The sequence below is a fragment of the Sardina pilchardus genome, chromosome 3, assembly GCF_963854185.1.
Source record: "Sardina pilchardus chromosome 3, fSarPil1.1, whole genome shotgun sequence".
In the NCBI taxonomy this organism is placed as follows: domain Eukaryota; kingdom Metazoa; phylum Chordata; class Actinopteri; order Clupeiformes; family Clupeidae; genus Sardina; species Sardina pilchardus.
In genome coordinates, this window is record NC_084996.1 from 38,555,987 (window position 1) to 38,566,684 (window position 10,698).

Here is a 10,698-nt window from a genome sequence, read left to right on the forward strand (position 1 = left end):
ATGTAGGCCTGGGGGAACAGAAGGGTGATCTGATATTTGTATGTGTGTTATTCATGTGGATTCTTCAATTGGTTGCAAGGAGACAGTCATTTCTTTTTACATCAATTATGTAAGGGATAACCAACGACGCGCCGTGCGGAAAATAATGCACGTTCGAAGTGGTAATAAGGTCCCGACGCCGCAGGCCTTTACACTTCGATAAGTGCATTATTTTCCTATAAACGCACGGTGCGGAGTTGATTATCCCGCTTATACCACTGCTACTATCATTTTCGTTTATATTGCCGCTGTCTTAGATACAACGTTGCTGTTTTTACCGTTACATTCACATTGGCATTCACAATTAATATCAAGTGTGATAACTAAGCCCAAAAAAAAAGGAACTACTTCATAGCCGTGCGTATATCAAAAAATAATGCACTTTCCAAATAGCGCATCACAATAGGAAATTTTACCAAGCAGTGGTATAAAGTCAATCCTTTTTTTTAATAATTATTATTATTATTATTTAACAACAAAATGTGCCTACAACACCTTTCAAAGCACCATGTCTTGAAGTTGCATAGTTAACCGTGTCATATATGTATTACAAAATAAACTTTCATAGACTCTCTCATATTACTGCGTTAAGTACAAAAATCACAACAAAATGTTGACTGTGCAAGGTCACAGTTCTTCAGAGCATCATGCAGTTTATCATTAACACATGTCAGTTTGGTTTGGCCTTTCAGATCTTCCTGAAGACCAAGCATTTGTTGCTCTCTGGCATGTCAACCTGGAAGACAAAGGTGATGTTACCCATATGGATGTTGCCTATGAGAGTGTGTACACACACACACACACACACACTATAACTGATCAAGAAAGCTGATTCTTACCATTCGTTCCATGCGCATTCCATTGGTAAAGGCAATCTGTCTCAGAACATCAATGTCAGGAAGGCCCCATTCAGGGTTTCTGTATTGGGAGGATTGGTGTTTAGTTTTAGAATTTAGAGTCAAAATGGGGTCAGTTTTAACTCCAGGCTAGCATGGGTAATTTGCCTCACCATCAACGTCAACATTTGAAACTTAAATATCTCATAAGAGTAATAGATACTGGGAGATTATGGTGAGTGCTTAAATATGACTCACTTCTCACGCAGAGTTCTATCCAGTTCCTCATTCGATGGAGGTATGATGATCCCGTTCATTGCATAAGGCTAAACGTAAATTAGTGAACCTTCAGTTTAAGTTTAAAGTGTCCTGCTGAATACAAACTTACTGGTGACATCAACATTCTGACAGTAATAAACAAGGAGAATGGAAATATTTAAATATGTTAATTCACATGTAAATAATATATATATATATATATATATATATATATATATATATATATATTGTGTGTGTGTGTGTGTGTGTGTGTGTGTGTGTGTGTGTATGTATATGCGTATATTCATACAATTACATATTAATCTCCAGCAATGTAGTCTTCCAGCTACTTCGGTCAGCTTACCCCATATGTCAATACACAGCCATTCTTTTTCAGAAGCTCACCAGCTCCTTGAAACACACCCTATACAGAAATAGATACATCCATATTTCACAAATCCACCAGATCACCAGGTCATGCTCTGTAGCCAAAATAGATGACTAATACTCATACGGGGGCTTATGAAGGCCTTATGTATTTAAGTTAGGTCAAAACCAGCACAGCTTATCTTATGTAAAGGTTGTTTTCACAAGCTGTCATCTCTGGCCATATTTGATAAATAGACAAATTCCAATCAACTGTGTTGATATGGCAATGAGTGCAGTGAGTGTGTATAACATAAATATAAAGACAGCTGCGTCCGGAAGGTCCAGTCACTGGTCAATCATTATTCCTGGCAATAATTCCACCACGAGGACAAAAGAACACGCCAAACAACTCAGAGAAAAGGTTATTGAAAAGCATAAGAGGGGATGGATACAAAAAAAATTAAAGTCACTGAATATCCTCTGGAGTTAAGTGAAATCTATCATTAAGGAATGTAAGAGATATTAATAAAAAAAATAATGCTTAAGTAGGGGAGAAGAAGTTAAGCTTCAGCAGCTGATTTGGGAGAAGCTATGCATACAACAATTTCTTCACCAGTCAAAGCTCTATGGTGAGTGGCAAAGTTCACTCAAGTTTGCCAAAAGACATGTGGGAGACTTCAAGGTCAAATGGAAGACGGTTCTTTGGTCTGATGAGATCAAATTGAACTGTTTGCCCATCGGACGAGAGGCTATGTTTGGCAGACATCAAAGCACAGCACATCACCAAAAACGCACCATCCCTTATTTGAAGATTGGTGGTGGTAACATCCAAGGAAGATGACTGCTTTTTTATAGGCACTGTACAGTAAATACATATAAAACTTCTGATTATCATCAGACCAGCATGGTTTTGAGCCGACCAGTATCACTGCACCTCGGCTGTTTTGAAAGAGCTGACATGGAAGAGGTTGATGGCTACGATGACATCACAGGAGTTGCGAGGAAGGCCGGCCCACTTGTCCCAGGGCTCACTGGCATCCAGGTGTACAGGTTCTAGAACTCGCTTCACTTTCGTCGCCCCAATGTAAGCACGGATACTAAAGCAAGACAAAACATGGCACATACTGTACATCATACTACTGATATTAACTTGTAATTATAAGAGCTTTATGAGTATGTAATATACATTATATCATATACTTTTTTTTATTTTTTCATTCACAGGTGTGGGACTAGGCCTAAATAACATTTGATTTAATTATGTCCTCCAAAAAAAAAGCCATTAAAGTCATAAAATGCCCATAATCCAGTACCTTGCCCGAGACTCCTCTTTGATGTCTGATGGAAGCCAGGTGACATACGTCAGTTCCTGGGCAAAGTGCACAACATGCTGCCCAGTGCCAGACCCCAGCTCCAGACCAAACAACTCTTTGTGGGACTGGTCCTCCAGAATCTCCGACAGTACTGACAGTATATCATCCTGATTCCGGTCAGCTGCAGGAGATAGCAGCATGGTGGGATGGATGGATGGATGGATGGAAGTCTGAAGACGCAGCAATCCAAACTTCACAAGTCAGTCACATTGGCAGCTCAACAACTGTAGCCTAACGAGCAGTGTATCTGTGTGTGGTCCTGAGATCTACCCCTGAGTATCTCTGTTGCGTTGTCAGGAATAGTCTAGAAGCAACAGAATTGCACCGGTCACCTGCTGTCAATGGACTGCCAGATGGAGTAGGAGATTACCCTTTGGTTAAGAGGCTCTCATATGCTCCTCCTTTTCAGGTTGTTCTGCTCAACCAACTGCATCTTTAATTGGTTAATTAGATTAACCACACACACACACACACACACACACACACACACACACACACACACATTGTTTGGCATGTCATGTGGTATAAGGGATAGCCTATGTTTTTGTTGTTTTTGTCAATGCTGCTGCTATTTAATCATATTTGCTGCACCTTTAAATTAACAATACCATAGGCCTACATTGATTAGCTGCCTGCTAGTTTGTAGCGCTGTTCCACAGTTGACAGTTATTGTAACCAGAGAATAACCAATAGCCATTGTAACAGTCTGAACCCACCAATGAAATCCACAGACTAGCTGTTTGGGGTGAAGCATTATGGGTAGGTCAGGAAGAGCTACTGGAGGACGCCATGTGCTTTTGAGCAGTGAGGTTGAGTGACAGGCTGATGTGTGTATTTTGGAGGTGATTGTGAATTACCTGGAGTGGATAATCGAAGGACAGACACAGAAATATGTATTGCACCAGGCACTGTATTCGGGCGGCGTTGAGAACGGTTGTCCAAACGCAACGGTAAGCAACTTGAATGGTGATGTAACGGCGAAATCAGCCGGCGAAGAGTCGTTGTGCAAATGCACAGCAGTCAACTCAGTCAAGGGCAGTCCGTTTGAAGTTGATGTGTTCTGTCCCGATAATGCATGCAATTGGTAGCATTTATGAAATGGGCTGTAGTGGGCATGTTCATTAGACTGGGTATTAGTCTCTGGGGGGAAAATTGTAATTCATAATCTTATATATTTGCAAGGTAGCTAAAGTGGTTAGCACTCTACCTCAGTCAATGTTAGCGAAACGATACTGTGCTAGCGCTTGAACACGTCCACCGAGCAATTAGTACTTGACTGAAGCGCAGATTGCTGCGTCTTGTGAGGAAGATAATGTATTAATATCAGTCCCCCGTGTTTGCCAGTATTTTACTGCTGTCTTTCTTAGACGGTTAGCTCACGTTAGCTGACTAAGATGCTGGAGTAGTCCTAGATTGCCAGCATTGAACTAACCAGGGCTAGCGACAAAATTAGCTTGCTAGCTCGTCGCTTAACACTTGGTCAGCTAACAATATAGTTATATCAAAGCCAAGGTCATATTACCATTGTAGTCGTTCTAAGTTATTGACAAAACATGTATAATTTGATTGGAAGTTGATAGCATGAGCGTACATATGGAAATGTTTCAAGAACGTAATGTCTCTTCGCTTGGAAGACTTGAATGAATTATTGCTCTGTAATAATTGCAATGAATTGTGTTGTTGACTTTTAGTGTCCATTCATATTTCAGTGGGGTTCGTGATATTTTGTGTTATTTTGGACAATTGGACGTTGTAAATCGTGGACATTATTCAAACTCTTTGTTAGGTCTGGTGTGTGTTGTGAAATGAATCTATTGATCTGTCATTCTGTAGGTCTAGCATCCAGACACCAGCACTATGTGCCATCAGAACACTCAAGACCAGTCCTGCCAGCCCGTCGGATGCCATAGCCACCCCCTCTTTGGACGGTGCACCCAAACAATACTCACCCAAAATTCAGCAGCTTGTCAATGACATCGCCAGCCTTACCTTACTCGAGGTGTCAGACTTGAACGAGTTACTTAAGGTAAAGTTAGAGGGAAAATTACATAATATTCTCAAATAGAGTGTGTGTGTCTGTCTGTGTGAGAGAGAATTCACACTGTCTGTTCATCTCTGTCCTAGAAAACCTTAAATATTCAAGATGTTGGAATGATGCCTATGGGTGCAATGTCTGCAGCAGCACCAGCAGCCACGGTAATACATGTCTTATTCATTCATTCAACCTTTATTTATTCTCAAAGGTTCTTTGCGGATAGTCCTCATAATCAGTGAAGCTTAGATTACTGTAAAAATGAAATTGCAAAATATATAATTTAGCATGTCAGTATCTTGCTTCTGTACAGGTGATGGCACTTTTTCACAGAGAGAATGCAAATGTTTTTGTGTATGATCTTATGTCCCTAGGCAGTAGAGGAGGAGGCAGCCCCAGTCAAGAAAGAGAAAACTCATTTCACCGTCAAATTGACGGCACTCAGTGCTGCCGAGAAAGTAAAACTGATCAAAGAAGTCAAGAACTGCATGCAGGGCCTGAATCTCGTACAGGTAACATTTATAACATTTGTACATTTTGATTCCTGTAGGTAGAGATGTCGTCTGCGCCTGGTTTTTGTTATGCCTGGTGCGTAACTCCAAGAAAAGTCAGGTAGTGGAAAAGTAGAGACCGCACTCAGGGGCTGAGATTTATAGAGATTGCTAAGACATGTGACGAACCAGGCGGCAACGTCATCAAAACGCAAATAATATGTTCTGGGCCTATGGTCTGGCATGAAAATAATGAAAACTTAGCATGAAAAAATAGTGTGAAAAACAGAACATAACCTTGGGCCTCCTTACTGCTGCTATCCATGCCATTCCTTGCCTTTTTGTCACCTCTGAAACATGGCGTGGACTACTATTTTTCCACGCTGGAAAACGATAAAAGATAAGCTTCATGCCACTCTCTATTGCAGTTTATAACAAAGCAGGTAAACTACATTTCAAACATTGCACTGCGTTCTTCCCGCAAGTCAGTAAAACTACTTCAGTTTTGTGCGGATTCCCAAAATGCTGTGCATTTTCCACTGGGAATGCGTAATGTTCTCAATCCTTGTACAAAAACTGAATTAAAAAAAAAGTCGCAAAAGCATTACAGGCTCCCAAAAAGCAACCAAAAAAGACAAACATTTTGGCCTAGCCCATCATCAGTGTCTCAATTTTGTCTAGATTCTAGGTCCTAGAATATCAATTGGACATTGCTGCAAATATTGCAATCTTAACAATGCCATGATTTCCATTAGTTACTGTATTCAGTGTTTTATTGTCAGTTTAACCAGAATAATATCATATTCAGAATAAGCAATAAACAAAGTAAGGTGTGTGGAGTATTCCGATCTGATTTGCAATATTGAGGTATGTGATGTCCTATTGTAATAATCACATTATTTTGTGACAATTAGCACAGAATTCTGGCTAATAACACACGCCTGTGGTATTTCTTCTGTTGCGACCTTCTGGCGGCAAAGTTTCACACTTATTTGATAGCGGAGCTTCAGAAAAGAAGAAAGGTATGAATGAAGAAGAAGGTAGGCTACGTTTTGGGACGAGAAAGAGACACATGTAAGACAGCATAGAAGCTACGTAAGTAGCAGTATAGCTTAGGTTGTGAATGATGAGGTTACTATGGAAACATTCAGGGAAGTAATGTTTAAAACTTTGATAAAGTTGTTACTAATCAGAATGTGCTGCGTCACATGTGATCAGGAATGTGAAAGGAATACTCTATTAAGAACTCTTGTTAACACCATATTTGTAATATTGTCTTAGTCTGAATAAGATCAATACTCGGAATATGAACGTCCATGTTCACTCACTGACTGACAGTCGGTCGACTGGGTTTTGATTCCCACCGTTGCATATCCACGTCTTTGGACAAAAAGCCTTTGCTAAATACCAGTCAACTTAAACTCAACAGTCAATATGTGTTACATGCTATATGTTTTATCAAATGGTGGGTATATGTGCACTGGATAGTTGTTATGACAGTCTCTCATGCGTCTGTTATTTCACAGTACAACACAGCTTGTGTTGTACTGTGAAGGCATTTAGGTGGGCAGCATATGAGTCCAAGACAAATTTCCCTATGGGACAATATTGTATACTGTATTGTATTGTATTGTATTGTACTCTGATGTTTAATCGTTTAGTAGTAGCACAATGGTGATTTGAACTTTTAACCATGTCATGAGTCATGAATACTATAAAGAGCTTCAGGAATACTGCAAAACTTGGTTAAAATCCTAGTCCCAGTTAGACCCTGGCCCCTTTTACTGGCCTGTTGTGGACAAATGAAGGCAGGCCTAAATTAGAAGCCAATTCTGTTTCTTTTTATGGAAGTTACTTGTATAGAATGTCTTAAAGCCCACCAGATCATGCTTGAGCTAGTTCCATGCTGCCTAGATTGCACAGGCAAGTTAGTAGATGGAAGCCTGGCTCCGCCTGACTACGTACTTCCACTCCATTTAATTTCTCTTAATACTCCGTCTGGTATAGCTTGATCCAGCTTCTTTTACTCCGGCAAGTGCATCTCCACCTAATCAGTGAACAGAGGGCGTTCCCAAGTGCGATTACATTTAAATTTCAAGCCTATCGTTATCGTTGTGCCCGCCGTGGTTATCATACGTCATTACCAAACCTCATTCAAACTTCAGACAAGCGTCCACAAACCAGGAAATAAACGTTAGCCAATGAAGAAGAGAATCTGGTCTCAAGGCTAAATAGATGGTACTGCTTAAAACACACTTTCTCCACTGATGAAAGGCAAGCAGTGTTAGCCAGAGTTCCTAAATGTATGAGTTTCCGTCAATATGGACTTGCTATAATTATATAGACAGTTAGAATTGCCACAATACAATCTTTCAGTTAATTTTGCAGAAACATTGAGCACCAGATTAGGCCACTGTCAAATTCATTCAGATTTACTAGCACGGTACAGACGGGTGAAAGAAAGTTGTGACTTCCTACCCTTTGTAGCCAAGTCCGAATATGTGTCCATTCTTTGATTATTTATACTGTATCAATTTGATTGTATTTCCCATATTTACCTCAGACAGGTTTGTGTGACAGGAATGAAAGACCTGGCTCATGTACTGTAGATGCCTCTCCCAAATATAAGCAAGATGAGTTTGCCAACTGAAGCAAACAAAAGCCTGGGCTATTGAGCTAATCGAGTTTTTATGGTGACTGGTGAATGAATGAATGAATGAATTCAATTAAATTGTGTCATTTGTTTTAATGTAATTTTCTGTCTCAGGCCAAGAAGCTTGTGGAATCCCTGCCACAGGAGATCCGTGCGAACGTCTCCAAAGAAGAGGCGGAGAAACTGAAGGCTGCCCTGGAGGCAGCAGGGGGCACTGTTGAGCTGGAGTAGATCAGTCCGACCGTCATCCTCTTCTTCATCATCCGTCTCACTTTTTTTTATAACAATGAAAAGGAATCAGAGAAAAAGAATTGCCTTCGAAACATTGCCACTTGGCCACACGTGTGACTGGATTGGGGTGGTCGAACTCACAGACTGAACTGTACCAGGCCCTACGAGCCTGCGAAACACTCGGTACCCCGCCGGCTGCTCGTGTGTCACTCACAGCCACCGAGAGCTACTGGTGCGACGACCCTGTGCAGAGTGTCTGTGTATGTCTGTCTGTCTCTCTCCCTCTGTGCGTCTGTCTGTTTGCCAGGGAGCAGGACTATATAGCCCTCGACACGGGACATGGTTGACATTGCCTGAGGTGAAATAAACATGGTCATGTAGAACTGTAGATTGTGTCTTGATGTGCTTACCATCTGAAACTAATACTTGACAAAGATATTGATATTTCAGGTGTGCAGATGCATTTAATTTCAAATGTGGCAGTTATTTTACAAATGTTTATAGTGAACCATAATCATTTGGTGCTTCAGGTTCTCAAGGCTTCAGGCTCTCAAGACATATAAGATGAAAGCTGGAGAGTACTTTGGAGCACTTTGCCTATCATTTTCCCCAATGGGCTGACAGTCAAATTAGTTGGAGGATGTCATCCACAGAAACAGTATACAGACACACCATACTTCTATGTATCCAGATCAAACACTATCAATGTTCATAAAGGAACCAGTCATGTGACGTACTTCAACAGGAATAACCTTTGAACACAACCCTGCTCAAAAGAGAGGCAGAGATGTGTCACGAGACTGGCCTCCAGTTAAATATTGATTTAGTATTATTTACGGAAATTGCATTATCAAGAATTAACAACGTACATATAGAAACCACTCAAGTAACATTGAAACTTCATTTTAACATGACCTTTAACCCTGAGCAAAGCCCTCTGGAAGTGATCAGGGGGTATTCCAAGTATGTGGTTTAGTGATAAACCCAAGTAAACCTCCTAATAGAAGAGCTGTATGGCTTAATTCGTCTACCAAAACAATGACTCTGTAGGAGGGTTACCACTTACTCCGGTTCATTACTAAACCATGTACTTGGAATACCCCCCAGAAGGTGGGGCATTTCAGGTTTGCCCCTGTGAAAGGTTGGAGAAAGAGGGAAGGAAACCATATCACACATGCAACCAACAATGTAGAATATATACCTAAATAGTTAGTGTTCGGTGAACGGAAGCATATATTTACTTTTGTCCTTGTGATGAAAGTCACCCATATCAAGTGATGCTTGAGTTCAGTGGGGTGTCCTACGAAGCAAGTTAGACAAATCTAGGTTATCTAGACATATCAAGGCTGCACAAAGCCTCAACTCGGGTATTAAGTTAAGTGATCCTACGACAGCAGGTATGTGATAAATTTGTCAAACTAGGCTTTCAGCTCAGATCTGTGCGCGTTCTCGTGGTTGGGGTGATTTTGACCAATCGGGAAACGTGGAGACGCACAAGACAGCCTAGGTTTAAAAACGATTACTTCCGCATTTATGAGCGGTAGCGAAATCTAGGGTGGTCTTTTTTAGTGTCTAACCTATAACATCAAAAAGTCGATGGTCATCAGACATTGTATGGCATGCATGTCCATAGTAGTGACATATTTGCACGCACAACATAGTTAAAAGCGCCTTCGAGATTCAAAATGTTTGCAGAGGCGGGGCTGGACCAGTTCAAAGTAGACAGATTAGCACACGTGAGATAACTTCGTTTTTCAAGATAATGGATTGGTTAGAATTGGTCAGAGGGCGGTGATATTTCACGATTTGAGCTATAACTAAGCACATAACCCGCTCCCGAGCAGGTTTGGTTGCGAGCATAAGATACCATGGTGATACAGCGACGCTAAAACAAATCCACTTTCGTATGACAGCATACCCTGGTTTTGAGCGCAACATACCTCGCTAAGCCACTAATCGAGCTTCGTAGGACACCCCACTGCTGTTAGGGGTCATGTTTACATACAAGTTCACCACTGGGAGGCAGAGAAGTGTTGCATTGATGTGGCTGGTTTTCTATCCCTATTTCAGTAACACCAGCATTGCTATAACTGATTCCTCCGATAAGAAGTCCCTCATCTATGGAAAAGCTATAGCACAACAAACTGAATTGATCACGAAGTTATTGCGTTCGTCAGATCTGAACTGGTGCATCCCCTGAATTTCATTTCACCACATCAGAACCAAATGTCTGTCTCCAGACTTGCACTTGGGCTGGTTGTCTGAGTGTCAAGTTTCTGTTTGACAGCATATCCCGCTCTTCTGATACAGCATGACTTGCCATTCAACCAACTTCATTCATAACCATTCATTCACTCCTGTAGTAGCGATGGGAACCCTCCTCCCAATACAATCTGAATGCCACTAAAGTATTGGA

At 41.0% G+C, this 10,698-nt stretch overlaps 2 protein-coding genes across 2 annotated transcripts; one reads left to right on the forward strand and one right to left on the reverse strand.

The window, feature by feature from the left end:
- Positions 1-618: 618 nt before the first annotated feature.
- Positions 619-3,015, reverse strand: zgc:103625 (methyltransferase-like 26 B). The gene is made up of 6 exons (XM_062533242.1): positions 2,816-3,015; positions 2,437-2,599; positions 1,498-1,557; positions 1,134-1,201; positions 879-957; positions 619-775 (listed from the first exon to the last, which is right to left on the reverse strand). The coding sequence occupies exons 1-6, from the start codon at positions 3,013-3,015 to the stop codon at positions 728-730; spliced, it is 618 nt and encodes a 205-aa protein (XP_062389226.1). The 3' UTR covers positions 619-727.
- Positions 3,016-3,631: 616 nt separating this feature from the next.
- Positions 3,632-8,670, forward strand: mrpl12 (mitochondrial ribosomal protein L12). Its single transcript, XM_062533243.1, has 5 exons — positions 3,632-3,825; positions 4,709-4,901; positions 5,000-5,071; positions 5,282-5,419; positions 8,166-8,670. Exons 1-5 carry the CDS (start codon positions 3,767-3,769, stop codon positions 8,280-8,282), a joined length of 579 nt encoding a protein of 192 aa, XP_062389227.1. The 5' UTR covers positions 3,632-3,766; the 3' UTR covers positions 8,283-8,670.
- Positions 8,671-10,698: the final 2,028 nt, after the last annotated feature.